The 23,477-nt window shown below is 29.5% G+C and overlaps 2 protein-coding genes across 2 annotated transcripts in view; one reads left to right on the plus strand and one right to left on the minus strand.

Annotated features, from left to right (window-relative positions):
- LOC107447691 (intraflagellar transport protein Oseg1) overlaps positions 1-8,137 on the minus strand; it is a 43,495-nt gene extending 35,358 nt beyond the window's left edge. Inside the window, exons 1-5 of the mRNA XM_043055293.2 lie at positions 7,952-8,137; positions 5,742-5,969; positions 5,343-5,419; positions 3,367-3,500; positions 1,459-1,538 (exon numbers count right to left, since the gene is read on the minus strand). Of these exons, the coding sequence (XP_042911227.1) occupies positions 1,459-1,538; positions 3,367-3,500; positions 5,343-5,419; positions 5,742-5,969; positions 7,952-8,010 (578 nt within the window). The 5' untranslated portion in view covers positions 8,011-8,137. The remainder of the gene's footprint in view (positions 1-1,458; positions 1,539-3,366; positions 3,501-5,342; positions 5,420-5,741; positions 5,970-7,951) is intronic.
- A 72-nt stretch (positions 8,138-8,209) lies between these two features.
- On the plus strand, positions 8,210-22,928 carry LOC107447833 (ADP-dependent glucokinase). Its single transcript, XM_016062868.3, has 5 exons — positions 8,210-8,956; positions 11,745-12,035; positions 14,700-14,836; positions 17,526-17,796; positions 21,536-22,928. The coding sequence occupies exons 1-5, from the start codon at positions 8,544-8,546 to the stop codon at positions 21,930-21,932; spliced, it is 1,509 nt and encodes a 502-aa protein (XP_015918354.1). The 5' UTR covers positions 8,210-8,543; the 3' UTR covers positions 21,933-22,928.
- The last annotated feature ends 549 nt before the right edge of the window (positions 22,929-23,477 follow it).

Genomic DNA, 23,477 nt, shown 5'->3' on the forward strand with positions numbered 1-23,477 from the left:
TAAAATAACAAATAATTCAATTTTGAATGACTCGAACTATTCACAGGGATGAGATTAGCCAAAAGGCAAAAAAGCTGAATTTCCACGATAGTACATTTTACACAAGCGCAACCTTTTAATAATAAATTCCAGACAGTTTAAGGTAATAAATAATGTGTTGACATACAATTGTGTACTAATCTATTATTATATAAATGATTACTTTGGTACTTAACATTTAGTGAAAATAAAAATTACCAATTGAATACCCTTTTTAAGTGATTGCTTTTGTTTGCTATATCTTTTATGTTTGCTATATTTAGTCGTTAGTCCATCTTCAAACATCTTGTGACAAATCCTATTTTTTCTTCTTTGCAAGCACAGAATGTAAGTTTTGAATATATTCCCTTCCAGTTTCTCTGATGTTGTAACACTTACATATACTAATAATCGTCGTTAGAAAAACAGTCACCTTTATAGTAACTAATTTTAAATAAAAATAATTTACTTCTTACAAGAATGGATTTTGAAATCACATGAATATGAAACTATGTAGATATACGATTTTGAAAATGAGAAAATACAAACTGGGATATAGAATTTTTAAAATGCGTAAATACAAATCACGATTCATAATTTTTAGATCGCGTAAATACGAATCATGATGCATATTTTTTAGATTGCATAAATAAGAATTATGAATTTTTAGAATGCGTGAATGCGAACCCGAATGCCTTATTTTAAAATCACGTACGTATAAATACGAAAATCAATGTTTGATATTATAAACCCCATGAGCAAATCAAGACATTGAATTTTAAACTTGCGTGAATACGAATCGCTACATAGGTTTTTAAAAAGGCGTAAATACGAATCACAATATCGGAGTATTAAATCTCGTAAATAAGAATTGCAACGTATAATATTCAAATTGCGTGAATAAGAATCGCAACACGCAAATATGAAAACCTATGTTTGATATTATCGTGTGAATAAGATCGAGATATTAGCAGATTCCAGGCTTGGGACCTCTAAATGGCTTGTCAGAAACAGCGTCGTTTGAACTACAAAAATCGGATCTATCTGGAGGGCGGGTAAAAAATTCGGAAAATCTTATCTGCTGCGAGTAAAAGGGGAGAAAATAGCTAAAATAAGTAAAAATGAGAAAGGATTGGTAGCTATGTAGTTTGAATTTTTTGTTTCTCTTTGAAAATCGGTGAATTTTCTGAAAAAGCGGAATACTTATTAAAAAAAGTGAAATTTTTAGAAAAATCTGAATTTTTGATTAAAAAAAAAGCTGAAATTGAAGAGATAAAAGTGAAAAAAGCGGAAATCCGCTAAAAAGCGGAAAAATCTCATCCCTGTATTCATTAATAGATCACTTAATATAAAACTAAGGTAGATAAAAAACACATAACTCAAAATTTTTTTGTGATAAATATGAAGAAAAAAATTAAATCTCAAAATATTCACACTTACTTAACAGGACACCAACTCACACCCCAAACTTGCGATGCTGAGCCACCAGGTCGCTCAATTTTCACCTTCTCATCTCCATTCTGAAAATTAAAAAAATTTAAGTACTTTTATGAAGAATGTCACTTGAAACATGCAGTATAAATTCATAGTTAACTATTGATAAGGATTGGGCATTTTCAGGTTAAATATTTTTAGGTACATAGTTTTAAGGTATTAAGACACCTTTTCAGGTATTAAAGCAATAAAAAAAATTTATCTGTAGAAAATTATGGAGGAGCCCTTTTAGCAGTGGCACATATTTTATTTATACTAGTAAATAAAATTAACTATATAACTAAAAGCCAGATGTATTTTTCTAATTTAATAAGTAGTAATAACTCTTTATTAAAAATATTTTGAGCATTTTACTTAGCATGAAGTTAAACTAAAATAAACATAGTTATGAAACTATGTACAAAAGTTACATTTTCTGTAAATGTTTTTTTATTTTTTCATTTTGGTTATTATGCTAATTTTTTAACAAACTAACTTTTTTTATAAAAAATTGTCATTTGATAGAAATTGGTTTTTAACATATTGGTTTTTTTATTTATTAAAATATAGAAAAAATTATCTTTCTAACAAAATTTGAAATCAATTACTTACTTTAAAAAAATGAAATGGTACTTAAAATAAAAAATTTAAAAAAAATATTTGAGTTCACTTTTGTTTACGCTTTTGCAATAGTGAAAAGAAAAAACTTTTTCATATAAAAATAATTTGATAAGAAAGGGTTAAATGATACATTAATTTATATTTCAAATAATTTGAACTTTATTAAACATGACATTGTACATATAGATTTGTTAGGAGTTCTACATATACCCTAACTATCAAGATTACATTCTCAGTAAAAAAATTTATTTAGTATCACATAACATACAATCATTTGCTTTAACTCTTTAAGAATCACACAGTTAAAAACATAATGAGTCACTGATATTATAGCCTAAAAATTTATTAAAATTATTATTGTTTAATTTGTTATTATTTTAATGTTAAACAAAATGAAAAATACCTAATTAAATGGGTGTTTAGGTGGAGAAACTTTGACTACATAACAAAAATAATAAGTTGTAACAAGTGATTTAATATATGACTAAATTATGAGAACTAAAAATAATTAAATCTTGCATGTATTTATGGTGATTTTGGAGACCTCTTCCAGTCAGTAAAATTAACTTATCGTTATTACTTAGTAATTATTGCAAACGTATCCTCATCATGCTTAAACAAGACTAGTTTCACTGCATTATTTTACTTCCCAAATTAACCCTGCATCTTACAAAGGATTTTTCACCATAAATAATAGGCCTTTCAAATAGGTAGTTTTTGACAATTTTGGACTCTCCCTCATCTTTTTAACAAAATGGTAGGTTTCAAAATTCCCCTTTCATGCTTACAATGGTAATGACTCTGTTATTTTTCACTTTAACTTTTTACTGTAAATGTTCTAATTTCCAGACTTGTTGAATTAATGACAAATAAAAGATGTACCTTTGCAGAAAACAAAATTTACAAGTTCAACTTTTTTTTTCCTTGGAGCTCTCAGCTTTTCCTACCCCAATATTTAACTTTTATTTAAATTTTTCCATGAGTAATTTTTTACCAGATTTTTTTGCTATTTTTTGCATTTTAAAGGAATTTCGAAAACAAAGGAAATTTATTGTCTCACATAAGCAATGCAATCATCTTCAAAGAAAATAATAGCAAAAATAAGCACACCTCCTTTAGGTGTTTACATAATATTTGAACAGCCCCTAAATGGAAATTACTGTCTTAAGTAAGCATTCCTCACATTTACAAAAAATTAAGCAAATTACCTTTTAGGTGTTTACTTAGTGTATTTAAACCAGAGAAAACTCTCACCCGTCCTCTCAGTGATATGACACCTGATGTAAGTCCCAAAGCTAAAAGCAATCCATCAGACGTCCAACTGCAACTAGTAATGCGAGCATTGATCCTATGCTTTGAAACACTTTTCTGTTCAGGAGACCAGAGCCCTGTTGATTACAGATAATTAGATAACAAATGGCTAAAGTTAACACAGTATTAAGAAAACAGTTCAAAGAATAATAAAAAATTTCATTAATTTACAGAGCTGTGGGCTCAATATGCATACCTTGACAGTCAACAATATGCATAATCTACATACAGTTTTAGTAGCACAGAGCCCTCTATTAACGAAAGTTAGGAAAATTGTTTCAACAGAATTTTGGCCCCACATCTAATTAACATAGATTTGAAGTTTAATTCAAATCTGTTAAGTGAAACCCGAGTACTATGGGTTTCATTTTAAAACCCTGCATTTAGCTATAACTTGACTTTCCATTTTCCGGTGCTTTTTTTCTCCTGATCAAACTCATTTGGGTACTTGCACTTCAAGAAAAAGAAGATCTCCCATATCCCACAAGTGACATCTGACATCAGAGCTAACTAATCTTTATCTGCAAAATGACGTATTAAAAGTTGAGTTAAATTTCTCTAATATAAGTTAGAATGTTAATGATAAGTTGATTAAATATAAAGTCGTACTGTACATCAAATTAGTTGAAATATAATTCTTTCTTGTCTACTTCTTTTACTTAAATTAGATTTATTATTTGTTTATATATTTTTTTGCAACCGTGATATAATTTTGTTTTTTGTACCTAACAACTACAATGCATCTGATAAAGTGATGCCGTCCATCTGATAAAGTGATGCCGTTATTTTTCACATTTGTTTAAAGGTTATTGAACAATAATACTCTATCATCAAAACTTAGATAAAAACAGAAGAAAAAAAAATTAAGTAAAGAAAAAGTTCTATTACTCCATATTTCCAAATCTAAGACCATCTATGCACTGGCCGAGAGTATGCTTTTTCTTTGAACATTCATCCAAAACTCAAAACCCATAAATAAGCAGGTGTAAAAAAAAAAGAGGTGTGATCTTTATGGGTAACTTATGACTTCCCTTTTAGAATACCCAAATATCTTAATTTATTTGTTTACATCAGTAGTTTCAACTACAGAGTACAAGGAAATGCTTACTTTGAAACATATTTGATTAACCCAGCTCAGCAAATTCAAGGACAATACATTTCTGGTAACTTCATTATTTACTAATTGGTAATAAACCTCATAATTTATACTCATATCTTAAAGATATCAGATTGAGATGAATGCATGGATAGAAACAACGATAGAAACATGAAAACAGGCAGCATTTTCAGAAAAACATAAAACATGTGGGTTGTGAGGAAAATATCTGACTTCATGATGCCCTTAAATCTAGTTGATGGAATCTAGTGTCTGACTTAAAAAAAATAGAATTTATAGAACAATAAAGTCCTGTATTTCTTTCCATAAGTGAGAAAATCTTTTTTTTTTTTTTGCCAATTTGTTCTTTACAGCAAAAAGTAAAGGGAAGAAATCAGGTTTTTAATTCATTCTTTTTCCTTTCCTCATGGTGAAACTGATATTATCCCCAACTTTGTTGATTACTATGCTTCAGCTTAATTCAACTTGTTTTATCATGATATTTTTTAGATCATTTACGCTAATAATTTTTCTCGAAAGCTTGTTTAATTTTATTTAATTTATTTGATAAAATACTTTAATAGAAAAGCAAAAATATGTTTTGTCTTAGCAATTTAGATAAGTCTTTTTGCATTTAGCGAAAAATGCTACTGTAGCAGTAATCCTGATTAACTCTCATAAGTGCTTTTTTTTTTCTTTATCTGAAATTTAGAATTTCTTTTTTTTTTCAGATGCACCCCTAGAAATCAGTAAAAAAAAATTTTTTTTAAATAACTTGGAAAAATAATAATGCACAAAACTAGTTAAAATGTAAAAAACAAACCGAAATCAGTACAGGCACAGCTAGCTAATTGATCAGATACAGGATTGTAAGAAAGACTTTGGACAGCATCATGGTGACTAAAAAAGAAATAAACATGTTCAGTTTGTATAGAAATTTACATTTCATTGTTGAGTTAGAAGAAGGGGAAGAAAGTGGGATGAAATCACAAAAATAAGAAAATTTAATAAGACCTTATGTGTAAAAGTGATATCCCTCTTTTAAAAGTGTAATCATATATTTAATATTCCAGAAATCTATTCCAAGAGGAGTTGGAATCTCTGTCAAGAGATAAGATATATTACATAAAAAGTTCTATCTATATCTGCTTTTATCTGTAAAAAATGTGTGTTATCACTTTTAACTCCAAAGCTCTTCAATTTTAAATTTCTTTTTCCTTACGAATATCTTAAAATTCCCTCCAGTTTAGATGTCCAAATTATGACTTGTTTGTCAGCACCACCCGAAGCAAAGCGTTGTCCATCTTTTGAGAAACAGACGCTGTACACAACATCTGAGTGACCTTTTAAGGACTGCAAAAGTTTTCCATCTGTATCATATGCCAATAACTTAGTTCCAGTAGCAATGATTAACATTGATGCATCCGGTTTAAGTGCAATATCATACACGCTAAAAGAAAGAAGAAATTCATCACATGACTTTTTTTCAAAAAAACTATCAGTACAGTCAGTTGGAGATAACTCGAGCCCAATAGAATCTTTGAAAATTTTAAAGTTAACACACTGCCCTCCCCCATGTGATAAGAAATGAATTGTTGAATAATGGGAATGAAATATTGTGATAAGAAATAAAAGGTCAATGTTTCATAAATTCTTTCCTCCTTTTTAAATTAATTTGAGTGTCTAGGACTGGCTGACTTATATTACTATATTTTATAAACGCCTTTGAATAGCCAACCCAATTTTGGATTTATGACTACCAATGTACAATTCGGTAATTTTGAATACAGAAGACAAAGGAAGTCTTGGATCAAGTATTGGAAAAAAATTTGCTTTCGTGTTGGACTTTTTGATAAAATTAACCCGCATCGGATTTACATGCAGAAGAAAATTACGAAAACCTCCCACAATTAGCCTGACAGCAAGGGGACTCTAACCCATGATCCATCTACAACTGAGGATATTTTTACCTTAGCATTGTGGTTAGCGCAAGCCGGTTGCAGAATTCTAAAGATTCAAGTCACCTTGTTGGAAGGTAAGCACTCCCTCCCCAAAGCCACGACGGCTCTACGCTGTTATATAGTGAAATATTGATTTAAAGGACACTTCGTCACTCCAATACATCGGCTATTGCTTTCTCGCAATGCATCAGAGCTCTGATTTAAGTCACCGATGTAAGAAAATACTCATGATTTAACAGTATGGTGATTTAGCTCATTAAGATTTTTGTCTACGAATGCTGTTACCATGCCGACTAAGAGGATTTTAATTTTGTCTAGTTAGGAATGTATTGTGATGTTGAATGGCGAAGAGCAAATTGAATCAGAAGTCATGGTTTCATGCAGGCCTGGATTACGGATTAGGCCATGGCCTGGGGCCCTCTTAAAATGATTTTTTGAAAATAAACAATGATTTTTGATTTTTTGATTTTGATTTTTTGAAAATAAACAATGAAGAAAAACAATGATTTTTCAAAATGTTATGATTATTTTTAGTTCTAAGCTAATAAAATAAAGTAAAATTTAATTTATTGATTTTAAATATGCTTTCTTAAATGAAAAGATATATAAATACTTTTATATTTGAATAAATAAAAAATATACCAGAAATTTTTTTTATCTAAGCGCCCCAAAAATTTGAATGGCCTAGGGCCATTTAATCCGGCCCTGGTTTCATGCATGGATCAGCATCAGAATATAGAACACAATGTATTGCTTCTTATTACCTTTTTTTTTCTTCTTCAAGAATTTAGGTTTCTTAAAGAATATTTTCAGTGAGACTTCTTAAACTTTGCGTTAGCTGTGTATTATTACGTCGATATTAAACAACATTTGAACATATGTTACATAGTAATACATCTCTGTATCACAATATCTATCAGTTTATATTTCAGGGGGGGGGGGAATTTCTTACATCGCCCAGTCCTATGTTTGTCAATAAGTTTTCTACATCCTTCATTCAAAAATTGGTAAAACACATCCTAAAATATTTATTTACAATTTTCTCAAAGATTTAAGGTATTGCAAACGTAACAGAAAAAAAAAGTCGTATATTTTGTTCGTTATCATAACAAAAATAAGTGCAAGGGAGATTTGATAAGTTTCTAATTAAAAAAAGAAACACCGGTTAATTACACCGGTGATTGATTATTTTTACTCCAATCTGAAAACGAAATACAAGCCTTAAGTTTTCATAAAAGCAGAAAAGTTAAATCAATGATATCTTAGCAGGAGAGTTTTATGGCTCTATCGATTATTGTTAGTTTATTCGACAAATCTGTAATATCAGTTCTATTTAGTTTTATCTAATTTAATTTGACAAAATTCAATTGAATAAAACGGAATCGCACATAAAGCAGAATTATATCTTTTCTATTCACTGTTAAAGTGTCGACTTCATGAAATAGGTACTAAGACATTCATGATAAAATACCATTCCGGATGTCCTTCCTTATCTAGAAGATCAGATTCCCAAAGTAAAGCAGAGCGCATTTTTATTTTTCATAAGAGACGAATATACCAAAATTTATTAAGGTAATATCATATATTCAGCTATAAATAAAAATGGTAAGCATTCTCCACCATTGTCATTTAATGTTTGTAAACAATTTTAAAAATTAAGTAGGTAAAACGAACTTTGAATAAAAATTAGTTTTTGCTTTAAGCTTTGTGCGTAGATACATTTTTTTTCTCTGTGAAACTTAATCATTTGTAAAAAGTTACCAGCTCGGGTGAGTGAATGAAATAAATTAGAAAAACTATTTATTTATCTTAAAAATTTTTAGGGGCATTGATGACTCAAATTTAAAATATTCCGCAAAACTTATTTATGTTCATGAGAATTTCTCCAAACGAAGAGATCTGAATTAAGTGTTCGGAGGAGGCATGCATGTAAACAAAATTACGTCGTCTGTCGGCAAATTTTGATAAGTTATTCCTCATCTCATTAAAGTTGCTTTGAGCTGGATATGACGTGTATTCGCAGATGATATTAGCGTGTATCTGAAACTAGAAATTGCTTCAAGATGGTTATAGCTCGTAATAAGAAGAGGAAAGATCGTGGAAAGGACCGTCGATTTTTAAATGGTAAAATGAATAAACGTATGACATCGATTACAAACAAAGTTTCTGTCGGTGCCGTCGTCACAATCGCTGTCATTGTTTTAGCTTATATATACAACAGATATAAATTGGAAAATAATTCTCAAGTGTTGGAGAAAACACTCACATCATTACTTCGTGAAGAAAGCTCAGTTGCCGTTAATCCTAACATCAAAGTTGCCCTAGGATTCGGTTCTTGTCAGGATATCATCGTTCAAAGTAATGAAGTTATATTCGACAGCGCTCCAGACAATCCTGAACACTATTATTCTATTTCCACAAAAGAACAATTTTTAAAAGTCTTTGCGTACTTTTATCGTTTTGGTGCAGCAGCAGAGTAAGAATAATTGTTATATTACTGTATTGTTATAATTGTTTATATTATATAATTTCTCTTATAACATGCTATTTCTATATTGAAAAATTATTTTGCAGTGTATAATGGGGGCCCTTGGATTGGATACTCTGCCCTGAATCTCTTACAGAATCTATATAATCATCCATTTTTGTATTACTTACATCGCGATTTCTTATTGCTAATCTCACTTTTAAGTCAATTAACCTGATTTCTGAGAGAACCTGATAAAATTACCAAAAATTAGAGAGACATCTGATTGTGGGTTTATTTAAAAAGAAAATAATTAATTACCTACAGAAGAAGGTTCTTATAATGCAAAGCTTGAAAGATCAGACTTTGCATTTTATGGAAATACGTGTTTTATAGATCATTTCACTTTTCTTAAACTTTCCTACTAAGTATGTCAATATATGTCTGGAATAGATCGGTTTTTAAAATGCTTTAAAGTTATTTTTAGATACAAATACTTAAAAATTTAAAATATGCACTTAAATTTTTATTATTTACAGAAAAAAATTTCTACCGCATTAAAACTTAGTGTAAAACAAATAAATCAATTTCGGTTTGTTTAGCTTTTGAAATTTTAATTTCTTTACAAATAATTAAACAAATAATATTAAAAGTTTATAGTTCTTGCTTAGTTCTTAAAATTTCTATCTTTGTTCTATCTTAAAGTTTCTTAAATGCAAATTTTATTATTTACATCTCTTAAAGTTAGTGAGGTTTAAGAAAAATTCAGTTTATGAAATTGTATTTTGTAGATCTTCTTATTGTATTAAACTATATAAACTTTTACTGTATAAAACTTATTTATTAAACTAAAATCACAGATTTGAGATTCTTCCTCTTATCTGTGATTTTTCACCTAATCGATTTTTTTATATCATTTTTTGTTACATTTTTGAAGATCCTAATAAATAAGATGTTTTAATCTTACACCAACTAATATGTCTAAAAACTAATTAAAAAAACACATTAAATTCATGCATAATAAAGTTCAAGGGAACATTTCTGTATTAGATGTCAATCACGTTACAGCAACTGTCTGGTACTTCTACTTATATTTGCCGTAATTTAAAACTGAAGGTATAGTGACTTGCCTGGAAGTGGCTCAGAATATAATCCTTTAAATTTGCCCTATTCTGTATCGATTTATTTAATTTCTTGTTTGCCATTAATCTGTTTTTGTCATAGCTGTGGAGTATGTAGGGAAATGAAAAATCTGACCAATGGAATTTAAGACTTAAAAACTCCCTCATATATAAAAAAGAACATATATTCATGTGTTACAGCATATTTGTTCTTTTTTTTTTTTTAATGTAAAAAAAACAATAGATGCTACAGGAAAAAAAATTGATGACATTACAGATTATACTTATTTTGGCATTTATTTTGAAATGGATAAAACTGGCATTAATAATTTCTGAAAAAAATCATTTAGATTCAGCTAGATCTTTGATAGAGGATTGTGGATTCAATTTGATTTTACTTCAAAGCTGAGAATAGTTTTTCTACACTAACTTGAAGAGGAAAAAAAAAAAAAAACTGTTACTGTTAGTTAGGGCTACTTCTTTTATAGGATAGATTTGTTTGTTCAATTTCTAAAAAAGGTTTCTTTGCAAGCGCGATCATATTTCGTCAAGGTTGTGTAGAAATCTTGTTTGTATTTTTTCGTTTTTATATCTAAAAGCTCTTGGTTTTTTTTTTATTTGCTTTGTCTAAGCCTCTTTGGTATTATCCACATATTTCTGAAAATCTAATTTATCATTGGAAGAGGATGATGGACTGTGAGTTTATAATTACACTAAGGAACAAATTTGAAAGCAGGATGCAGAATCTAATTTTTTTTTAAAAAAAATTGTAACAAACTGCAAAATTACTGTAAATAAATTAAATTACAAACTCAGTGACTTAATAAAATCAGAAAAATTGTATAGATCAAAATTTTTAGAAAAAACTTTCATCTGACTATGATCCAACTTTATCTGACACTGGGGAACAAATTTTTGGTTGCATTTTTTTAAATACTTGCTATTGCCAATTCGGTTATGAGAATTTCAAATCTGAAATTAGTTTTGCTCTTGAAGCTACTGATTTTTTTAGTGGCATTTTTAGTGTATTTTTGTCAAAATGTACAAGTTTAAAAACGTTATATATAATAGGGGTCGCCTAAATGTTGCAACAAACTTCTAGTGAATTTAGGGCAGATCACTTGGGTTAAAATTGCATAAAAACCCATGTGCGTAAATTTTGTCATACACGGCTGGAGACGCTTCTGTATTATGATCTGTTCAGAAGTACACAAAGAGACTGTACATATTAAGGAAGTAGTGTATGACAACATTCCCGGGCGTGGGTTGCTATTCAGTTTCAATCCTGATGATGTGCTTTAACTCCTCTAGAAGTTTCTTGCAACATTTATGTTTCCTCCTCTTATATGTAACATTTTAAAACTATTATGAAATAGACAAAAAAAAAGTGCCATCAAAATAAAAAACTGTAGCTTAGAAAGAAAAACCAATTGCAGATTTCAAATCAGCAATATAAAAATATCTAAGATAGGTTGAAAAATCTCATGCAACTGAAAACAAAGATTTGTTCCCCAGTATTATTGAGCATTTTGCCATTGGTTCAACCATAAAGGTTGAATCAATGGCTATCAATCGTCGTTAGTATTGCAATGTAATTTTTATATGTATTATTGTTTTCTTTAATTTCTTTTATTTTAATTATAATTCCTGGATTAAAAATGTTTTCTTATTTTTAGGAGATTTATATCCAACTCTTCTTTTTTTGCTGAATTAGTAAAGTTTGCTAGAGAGGCTCCAAGCGCCAGGTATTTCATTGGAGGAAATGCTCCTGTGATGGCTAAAAGATTTTCAAAGGAAGGCTGGAAAAATATTTTATTAGGTGCCCAAGTCTCACAGTCCTTGCAGAAAGAATTTCCTCCTGGAATTCAGATTTCAGGACCAATAGTTGAAGAAGATGACATCCATTTGTTGCTGGAGTATCCATCTGGACAAAAATGGGGTTCATTTGTCCCCCCTAGAGCTAATCGGTTAGTAAAACATTTTATTTGCATCCCTTTTATGAATGTTTTGGCATTAAATTATGAATTACACTTTAAATTATGAATGCACTGAACATTAACTGTTTGGTCCCATATCTAGAATTTTATGTGGTTTAAGGAACCTATTGCTGGCCAAATATTTATGTTTTTCTTTATAAATTAGTTTTCTTAAGGAATTAAAAATTTAACTTAAATCTTTTTATTAATCTACTAGTGCATTGAATTATGAATGCACTGAATATTTTGTATTTGGCTATCTATGCATAATATCAAACTATGATCTGCTGCATGTATCTTTGAGTGGCAATGGCTGGATGTTTAAGGTACTTAAACGCCATTGTGAAGAACTCTAGCCCACTCATCATCAGATTGATGGGTACAAGTGTTTTTGGAAAGTAAAGCTGACCTGTGTGCACTGTTGACCACTTTGTCACAATCATCTTCTAAAGGCTTTAGATATTGTATAATGCTTTAGATATTGCAAGTTAAGACTTTAGATATTGTAATCACCTAAAGCTTTAAATGTCTTGACTCACAACGGGCTGTTGTGGGAATATTTTACTTTTATAAAATATCACTGGCTAAATAATTTATTTTTTCTTTATTTATAGAAAAAATCAATAATATTTTGTTAATGTTAAATACAAATGTTTTTATCAGCAGTATTTATATAAATCTAATAAGTATTTGTTGTTAGTTATTACTAGATGATTACTTGATCGTATGGGGTAAAAGCAATCAGCAATCATTGAATCAGTATTGGTTTACATTATGCAATCATGCACCAACAGAGAGGTATATAGTGTAACAATTAAAAAATATATTATTTTATTATTATTTATTGCACTTCCCTGGATTTTACATTATTATATTAAGCAATGCATTTTTTTCCCAACTCATCAACAAAAAAATTATCAATTCTACTGGAACTAAATTAACTAGTTTGGAAGTAAAGATTACTGTCTGATTTACAGTGCCAAATTATTGATTCTCAGTCAAGTTTTAATTATACTCAAGTTTTACCACAATCATACTAATTTTGCAACACAAATAACGTGCCTTTTTTTAACATGTTTTTTGCATAATAACCTCAAAAGCATCAATCTACTGACGTTATTGGTCAAATTAGAGGTTTCATTTACATTAAAGCCTTTCGTTTTAATTTTTTTAGCAATGGAGCAGTAGGTCTTCAGAGTTATTGCTTTGCATCTCATAAATAAAAATTAGCATATACTTTCCTTAAGTACATTTCAATGGGGTTTTTTTATGTGTTAGTAATTGCCATTAACTTAATGCAAAGTGGATTGAGGATAAAAAAGCAGACTGTGTTCTGTGACACTCTTCCTCGGCTAGTGGAATTAAGTCATTTTCTGTCTTAAGTCCTACTGAGACAGAAAAAGAATAAAAATTGTTCATTCACAATCTTACTTTCTACTGCAATGAGTCATGAGATTCTTCCGATTTTTGATGGAATTTGCAATATCAGATAGTATTGGTTGAAGTACCTGGCATATCTGTTTTCTGTCTTAAAGATTTGGTATAATTGCTTATAATTCTAAAAAATTAACATCTGAATTTGTTTTCGAGAATGAGTGTCTAAAGAAACAGCGAAATTTAAAGTGAATAATAGCTTCAAAAACCTTTGCCAGGTTAGCATAGTTTAGCTTAATTCATAAGTGAGTGAACTATAGTGTGCCAATGGAACTCCAATAATCTTGTGTGTGCTGTTTCCATGTCATATTCCGGTGCTGACCGAGTTAACCTTTGTTTTATCCCTAGCTTCTGCTGTATTACTTTTAGATGTTCCTACTTACCGATAGACATTGTTTTTTTAAAAAAATTTAAGCTAGTAGGTTAAAAGCACTTTCAATTCTCACTATTATGACTTAAAAACTATTCGATTACATAATGTGAAATTTTCATTACTTTAGAAAGGTTTAAAGATTTTATTGATAGTTTTTGAGTTATTTTATGTTAAATTTTCTTCCTTTCTTTTGCTGAGTGTAAACTATTAACAGGAGAATTAAGATCGTTTTGAAATTGAAGACATGTACTTTTATATCTGGTAATTATAATTTGTGTCAGTATGTTTAAATTTCGAATTAGTTATGGAGTATTTAAATGGTTCATATTGACAGTTTTTCATGTTTTTTGACGTAAAAATAGAACTAACAACAGAAAAGTTTTATGATTTTTTTTCCGACCACATACTATTTTAAATGAAGAACTTTTGAACTTTTTTCATATTAAGAATTAAATTCACAGTTAATTACTTTTAAAATTTTAATGTTTTTTTTTCTTTCCTTTATGCAAATTTAAAAGGGCAACAGGAAATTTGTAGTGGCAGTATTAAATGCAAATGTGTTTATGCATTGTAAATATGTAGAGGAACAGAGAATGTGTAAAAATATGCATTAGCGAACAATAAACAGCAGAGTATCTAATTAATCTCAGAGTATCTATTATTCTAATTATATTAGAAGATCTTCTAATTATTGAAAAAATTTAAATTGCTGATTATGGATTATTTAAAAAAATGTGAAATCAATTTTCTTGTTCTTTTTCAATTCATTTCCTATTTCCACATGTTACATGTTATTTGCGTTATTCAACTTTGAGCAACATGTTTGATAATATTTTTTAACACTTCAGATTTATTGTTCACAATGATCATCAAAATCCGCAGTTGTCATCTTTGGGTACTTTTGTGAAGGAAGTTGAAAAGTTCAAACCTGATGTTCTAGTGATTGGAGGCTTACAAATGATGGATAACTTTCCTATGCCAGAGAGTGAGTATTTTTATGCCTAAATATGAATACTTTTTCATGTAATATCAGGGGTCTGTCCAGGCTGAATTTACTACCATTTAGCGGTACCTTCCCAGATTAAATTTTTGGTAAAACGGTAGTTTCACAAATTCAACTTTAGGAAAAACGGTAGTTTCACAAAATACTTTTTCTTAAAATTTTATTTTTGTATCCCTTAAGAAACGATAAATCCATATTTTTGTGTAGATTTTTAAATATAATTTTTAATTTTTCACAAATTATGTCTAAATTTTCACAAAATAGGTACCTCTCAGAAAAACCTAGACAGACCCCTGAATATAAATAATTGCCCTGAATCGGAATATTTTTTTCTTTTTATGACGCAACCCACCAAAAGAAATATTGAAAATGAGAAAGATGAATAGTAGTAAAAAAAAATTATGAATAAAAATAATTACAAGTAGTTTGTTTTACTTACATTTCAAAACTAGATTTTCAATTAAGAAAATGTTTTTCACTATTTCCTGTTTTATTTATCTCTTTCCTATTCTTACCATTGATATGCAGGACTCAAGAGCTCATATCACTGTTGATATGCTTGTAAATGATTGCAGTTTTGTTCTACTCTTGCATTGCATGGAAATGTATTCCGCCCTGCCTCTATACTTAAGTTTCTATTGCTTTTTCCTTTTATAATTTTTTGTGAGCAACCATACCATTTCTTGCTTTTATCATTCACCTTTTATCACCCCCATCCATTTCAACTATGAAGTAACAAGATATATTTTAAAAAGTGGTTGGCTTATTCTGAAAAACTGCACCTTGCAAACACTTCTTCAGGATAAACATCCCGCATTAACCCCTCTCCAATACGGACCCTCTCATAAGCAGATATGGACATTATTTTACATCTAAATTAACTGTTTTCAATTCCTTGAAGGGAAGCACAGGGCACAGTGGAGAGAGCATTCACCTTCTAATGAGGTGAACTGGATTCGAATCCCAGCGATGGCTGGTTGATACGAATACTGCACCCGGCTCGCACCGACCACAGTGCTTGCATAAAATATCCTCAGAGGTAGACGGATCATGGTTTAGAGTCCCCTTGTCACAGGCTAACCGTGTGAGGCTTTCATCTCCATGTAACACAAATGCAGATAAGTTCCATAAAAAAAGTGCTCCACGAAGGCAAATTTCTCCCAAAACTTAATCTAGGAGTGTCCTTGTCTTCTGGATTGGGTTCAAAATTACAAGACTGCAAAGTTGAACATTAGTAGTCAAAAACCCAAAAATTGTGTCGGCAGTTCAATGACAGTTATAAAATTCCTTCAAGACTGCTACTCATAATTTTTTTAAAAAATTTTTTACTGTTTTTTTAAAAAAAATTGAATTTTACGTAAAAGTGAATCTTTTCGTTTAAAAAAGAAAAAAAAACGTAATGGAGTAAGGAGAAGGATGAAGTTTTGTGTGGAGGAATTTAAGATGGGAATGGCAACACTAACCTTCGTTCATGACTTTTGATTATAGATTAGTTACCTAACCGTGAGTTCGTTAATATGATTAAGATTTCATCCTGTATAGCAAAAACTACCCTTTTTTAAGAATTCAATGAGGCCAGGTTACTAAAGGTAGGCATTACTACTGTCTTTGCAAAGCAAAACAGTAAAGCATCATCATTAATAACTTGTTATGATACAGGGCTTATGGAGGTTAAGGCTCCACAATTTCATAAGCAACAGCAAGATTGTGATAATGTGGTTAGCATTACACACAGGCTGGGTGGGCTTCAAGCCGAAGCTGCAGATCGTAACCCAGTTAGTTCACTGGACGTGCATTATCAAAATTGACAACTCAAAACCGGAGTATAATTTTTTAATGTATTTTTGTCCATCACAATGACAGTTCAGTGCCTTAACTGATGAGCCACCGTGATTCCACTGTCTTCGTAACATATTTCAGAGAAGTATTTCATGTTGTGAGCTGATTTCAGAATCATTCATTAGTAACAGTAGCTCACTTATACAGTTTTCAATATGATTGTTTTATTAGGTAACATGGTTTCAGATATCATATAAATAATATTCACTCCTAATTGAATGAAATTTATCAGTTTGATGTCACAAATTTTGAAGAATTCTTAAAAAGAAATAGTCTACAAAAAAATTTAAGTTAAGATCATAAGCTAATGAGTACCTTTTCTTGTAAAACTACTTCAAACACGAAGAAAGAAAGTAAAGATCCTTTATGATTAAATTTAAATATAATTTCAAATTTTGATTGTATATTTATTTAATCATCATCTTGATCTATTTAAAAACAGTTTACTATGTTAGATTACTCAATTAGCATGTACTTTTCTTAAGAAAACACCTCATTTATTCAGACAATTTTGTTGGTCCCCTCAATCGAGGTCAGATAAAACTCTGCTACCATAGCAGGGGTGCCACCCTCTTCCGGGGATTAAAATTGCGGTGGCGTGTCTTCAGATCATCCTCAGGGATGTTTCCCAGACCGTTGCCAATAGCCCATTGTGCAGCTCTAGTGTGGCATAAATTAAGTGCCTACCTACCTACAATCTCATAAAAAAAAAGGTAAAAGGAATAAAAAAATTAAGAAATGAAAAATTTAAATCAGTCGTTTATCATAACTTAACAAAATTTACAAGAAAATGTTGATTAAAGTTCAATTATTCAGAAATGTCATATTGCAGGTAAGCAAAGAGATCGATTGCAGAAAGTTCAAGAACTGATGAAAAGCCAACCTGATGAGAGGAGGATTCATTTTGAGATGGCTTCTTTTAGTGATGAGAATCTCCTGAGGAACTTGGTTGAAAATGTCATACCTTATGCAGATTCTTTGGGCATGAATGAACAAGAACTTCCCAACTTATATCAAATGATTGAATATGGAAACATTAGCCTCTTGGCTGATTCTCGTCCAAGAATTGCTGACATTTTAGATGAAATGAGAAAAGTTTATAAGTAAGATTTCATTTTATTTCTTTGTTCACTACCTTTGCATTAATTAGGTAAAAAACTTAAGGATACATTAACATACAGTATTATAAAAATAAAAAAATGAAGAGTAATTTTTCTAATTTATAAATTTTTGAGCAGTGAAATTTAAAACAGAAGTTAAATTTGTAAATTACTGCCATTTTATGACACAGATTTTTTTGACTGATATATTATTTAAGTTAAGTAAGCTCTGTAGAATCATTGATTGAATATTTTCCCTGAACCATTATTTCTCATGAGTGGATTTCATTTCTTTTTTGATTTTTTTTTACACTACATACTGATTAATTAGATTAAGATCTCAGAAAAAAACTTACTTTAAGAAATATATTGCATTAAATTTTTTATGCATTTTTTATTTTGTTTCTACAATTTTACAGTATGTCTAGAATTTATGTCAAAATTAACTTCTTTCCTTATTGGAGTAAAAAGGGTGTCCTTAAAGATAGTCTGAATTTTAATCAAATCAAAAGTTATTCAGTCAGACCTCACTATAACGAACTGTCTGTGGACTCAGCTATAAGTGCATTTTAAACAATGGTTTGTTATATCTAAAATCTTTGAAAAAATATATTGTGGCACATTGCTGCAGTATTGTTGAAAATAGTGATTATGATAGTACAAATCTTCTTCATGAATTATTAACTAGCTAAATATATAAAGTCTCTTTATAACGTAATTTCCTTACAGTGAATTTCTTCCAATAACATAGAAACATTCCTTAGAAAGACATTAGAAAAATTTCCCATATAACGAAGCGGTAGTCACCTTATAACAAATGTTTTGATACTTATCTATATCATTTTTGTAATTTTTAAATGTTTATCGTTTTGATTCAATTTTTGAAACATTTGATTATTTATCATTTTCAATGGAGGTTGCATTTAAAACTTGTAATTTCTGTGCAGCTTATTNACATTAGAAAAATTTCCCATATGACGAAGCGGTAGTCACCTTATAACAAATGTTTTGATACTTATCTATATCATTTTTGTAATTTTTAAATGTTTATCGTTTTGATTCAATTTTTGAAACATTTGATTATTTATCATTTTCAATGGAGGTTGCATTTAAAACTTGTAATTTCTGTGCAGCTTATTTGCTCTCCTATGCTAGTTTTGGAACTTAAGGCATCATTCCTTTCACTGAAATGACTTGTTTAAAGCACTCCTTATAATGTGCATTACTTCATTTTTAATTAAAATTTATAATTATATACTTTTGAACTTATTACATAAACTAGACATTTTGTAACATTGATTCAAATACTTGACAATCTGAAATTCGTTTGAACTATAAATGAACTACCAGTTTCTTAGCTGTTCGTTATAAGCGTATTAAATAACATTTAGTTAAATAACAGTGAGAAAGAGACCATCAAAAACGTTCGCTATAACCGAGTGTTCATTATATCCCGTGATTTTTATAGTGGGGTTAGACTGTATTTAATGATAGAAGTTGGGCTTATATTTTTTAGCCCTTCTATTCATTCAAACCTAAATTTAAGATTGATCTATATCTGATACAAAAAGTGTCATGTTCTTGTAACTGATAATCAGTTGATAATTACTTAGTAACTGATGCAAAAAAATGGGTATTTACCCATTTCTAGTTTTAGGCATACCAATGATAAATACCAGTCGGCCACTCAGGAACAAAAGAAATGATACTACATGTGTGGATTATTCTTTGGGAAATAAAAGTTTTTTTAAAAAATGAAGCAGGGAAGAGAATTTTAAAAGAGTATAAAGCAAGTGAAAACTGTTTTTGAGTTAATGAAAATTATTGAATGCTTATCATTCAACGTCAATAATTATTAACCGCTCATTAATCTTGGTAGTTAAGAAAGCTACAACCATTTTACTGTGGCAGTGTTCGCTCCGAGAGGTTTCGCTGTAATTAATTACTTATTATTTTATTAAGTAAAGATTTAAAAATTTTGATTGTAAGGTATACAAATCTGAAAGTATCTTTACTGCATATACATTAAGTTTTCTGTAGGGGATGTTTTCTAATCTGCTGCAATCTTTTAAACTTATAAAATATTGTATTCAATGTTTATATTTTAATTTACTGTATTATTGCAATGTTTTTATTTACTTTAATTTGTCCACATATTATTAATTTGAAAGCAATGAACCTTTTTCATGACTTCTTTTGTGTGTGTGTGTGTGTGTCATTTAGTTTCAGCATTTTTTTATTTTTTTGAAACAATTTCTGTGTCTGATATAATCAAATAAAATACTTTTCTTTTAATTAAGTTTGAATTTTGTTGAAAACAGGGTTTAAGCTGATTCAAAAATTATTTAGTTGAAAAGTTAAAATCAGAAAGAATGCTGAAATGCCTCTAGGTTTATAAATACGATTTTGGGTACCTCAACTAGTAGAATGTGCAAAGAAACAAAGGCCTTTATTTCCTCCCTTTCTTCATGGCAAAACGGATTTCTATTCCTATCTTTGATGATCGCTTTACTTCATCTCGTTGCGACTCATTTGATTCTGAATTTTTTTATGATGTTCTAGTCATAATTTTTTCACAAAAACCTATTTTCTTTTAAAGAAAAAAAAATAGAATTTGGAAAAATTCTATAACGAAAAAGTGAAAAAATGTTTCATTTTTACATTTTTGAAAAGATTTTTTGCATTTTGCGAAAAATACTTCCATAGTGGAAACCCTGCTTTAAAACATTTATAAAAGGTATTAATATTTCATACCTTTGTAATGGAAAAGTTTAAGAAGTTTTTAATCATCGCAATTTTACATTGAATATTTTTATGCATAGCATTCAGACTGAGAACTTCTGTTTCTGTCTTAATACTTCTTCAGTATGTATTTTCTCAATTTAGTGCCTTCAAAAAATTATTATTATTATTTTTAGCTTGGGTATTTTCTAGGTGTAGTATCTTTGAAAATACCTCATCTGAAGCATACGGTTTCCAGAGGTACAAAGCACTTTGTTGCATCGCAGATCTATTTGTAATTTCTACTTTAAATGGCTCACATTTTTTATTATATTATTTTTTCAAACTAATTATGTTCAAAAAAATGCATTACAGAGGGAAATATTTTATTAAATTACTGGCCTATTACTACCTATTTATTTATTTTTATTGGCTTAATTCTGCTTTATGTCATGCAAATGCCTCCGGGTTTTGACTGGGGCTTCTTGGCCTCCTCTGCTCATTGACAAAACTATGGTGCATTTCATCGTGTGAGACTCGGGGGCTTCCCTTGTGTCCACAAATTGCTTGGTCGCCCGTGCTGTGCGGGGTTGCTGCGCCACCGCGGGACATCACATTTTGGCGTATGAGCCCTATGGGCCTAGGTCGCGACACCAAACTTCCTTATGTCATGCAAATAAATAAATATATATTTTAAGAGGTCTTGTGCTTTATTTTTTCTAGAATTTAATTTTTTTAAATCTTCTGTACAACATAATATTTTACTGAACTTCTCCATAAATTTATAAATCAATAATATTTTTTCAACTTGATTATAAATTTGCATTAAAAAAATTTTTTAGTGTAATATTTTCCTACATGAAGTATTATTTTGCGAAGTTTCTTTAGAAATTTATGTTTCGGTACTTTTCCCCCACCTTCTTTATAAATTTGCACAAAAAAATTCTTTTAAACTTATTTATAAACGAGTGTTTTCTTAACTTTTTATTACTCTATTATAATTTTTTAAAATAAATTTCAGGGTACTTCAAGAAGGGTCAATGAATCAGGGTCATCGTAAATTAACAAGACTTCATGTCCACACACTTGCATTCCAAGCCTTTATGGTTCAAAAGAACTCACCTTGGAAAAATATCAAAGCAGCAGCGGCTAAGGCAGCACTCACAGCAAACCGTCATACCTGTGGCTCAGACACTATTGATGTTAACAAGGCTAAGTTACTGATGGACGACGCCTTCACCACCAGCTCAAAACCGGGTTCACGCCGTATTCCTTTTGATCCAAAGGATCCTGTGTCTTGCTGGGATGAAAATAATTACACGGTGTGTATTGCACCTGTTTTAGTCTGTACAGATGTTTTGCAAACTGGAGGAGGGGGTGACAACATCTCTTCGTCTGGGCTTGTGTTGCAAATTTAATTGTAAATAATATATATGTATAGATTAACTTTTTTTTATATTTTGAAAGTATTTGCTACATTCCTATTTTTATTCCAATAAGAAAAAATTAACTACTGGCCAATTTTTAATTTTTCAAAACTCTAGTCAAACATTTTGTTTCAAATAGTAGCTAAATATGTATATTTTTTAATTGATTTTTGTTACCAATTTATTTCTGCCATTGACAAGAATTCTATTTATTTTTGTAAGGGGTTGTCAATTGCTGAAGATTTCTCATTGTTATGGCATATTTTAATTCCTAACAGTTACTGCCTGCATTTTAGTTTTAGAAACATGTTACATTAGAACCCCAAACAATTGTCTTTCATGGTAGTATTCATTACAAATGATAGTTGTGTGAAAACATTGAATGCGGGTGAACACAAAATATCAAATAATGATTTGAAAAAGAATAGAAAGAAGTAAGTAAGTATTCTTAATTAAGAAGTAAGTATTCTTAAATTAATAAATTTATAATAAATATGAAAAATTTTCTTTGAAAAAATTATGAAATTACTGTAAAAATATTTATGATGCTAAGAAAAAAGGGAGAAAATGTGAATAAACACATTTCTTTCTTTTAAATATTTGGGAATTTCAGTTTGGATACACTCTTATTTTCCGTTGGTAACAACAAATTTACAACATTTGAAACAGATTGCTGTTCATGTGAATACAGAAAGGTCCCCATTTTTTTTAATGCTAACGTGTCCACTTTTTGTTGTTCCATTTTGTCACCACGCACGGTAATCAGTTAATCAAACAAACTGGATTCGAATGCGATTTCTTATTATTTTGGGGACCTTTTACAGATATATATTAAGAAGATAATGAATACTGGAGATATAACTTTCAAAATAATCCTTATAATAATTGAGTATTCTCGTAGCTATGCTCAACTTCTCATCATTATACTAACTGAAGTTAAATTTGCTACGCTTTCGAAGGACTATCAGCTATTTATTTTTCCTTTTTTTTTAAAAAAAATCTTGTGTTAAAAAGTTAAATGCCGTCATCCGATAAATGTTACCAGTGATTGACAACCCTGTTTTAAAATCATTAGGTTGAAAAAAAACATGTTTGACTAGTTTTTGTTTTAGCTTTTATACAATTTTTCCCCCTCTTGATATTCTTATGTCTTGTTGAGATTTAAATATTCATGCAATTTCTGGTGTAAATTGTTTGGGAAGCATTTCTTTCTTTTTATTTTTTTCATTGGTATCAAAATAAATGCTCAAACAATTGACAAGATTTTAACTCTGACAAGATTTGTTTGCAACCAATTTTTTAAAAAATCTTATATTCCCCTTTTTATTATTGATTACGGAGAAAAAATTATGAAACATTCCTTTATTTCAGTACTCGACAACATATATTGATTTAATTTTTCACTTATTGAGCTAAAAACTTCATGGCATTTTTTTTAATTAAATAAACACAAGTTATATTAGTTATATCAAAAGCTTAAAGTAATTTGTAAGTATTTATGAATTTTCAGAAGTTAATTAAGTAATATATAAATAA

This window comes from Parasteatoda tepidariorum, chromosome 10 (genome assembly GCF_043381705.1).
Source record: "Parasteatoda tepidariorum isolate YZ-2023 chromosome 10, CAS_Ptep_4.0, whole genome shotgun sequence".
Lineage (NCBI taxonomy): Eukaryota > Metazoa > Arthropoda > Arachnida > Araneae > Theridiidae > Parasteatoda > Parasteatoda tepidariorum.

Bases quoted from the DNA above. Each gene is read 5' to 3' on its own strand.
- LOC107447833 (XM_016062868.3), top strand. From the start codon at position 8,544: ATGGTTATAGCTCGTAATAAGAAGAGGAAAGATCGTGGAAAGGACCGT. The intron at 14,837-17,525 runs GTGAGTATTTTT...GTCATATTGCAG, and splicing joins TAACTTTCCTATGCCAGAGA to GTAAGCAAAGAGATCGATTG. The intron at 17,797-21,535 runs GTAAGATTTCAT...AATAAATTTCAG, and splicing joins GAAATGAGAAAAGTTTATAA to GGTACTTCAAGAAGGGTCAA.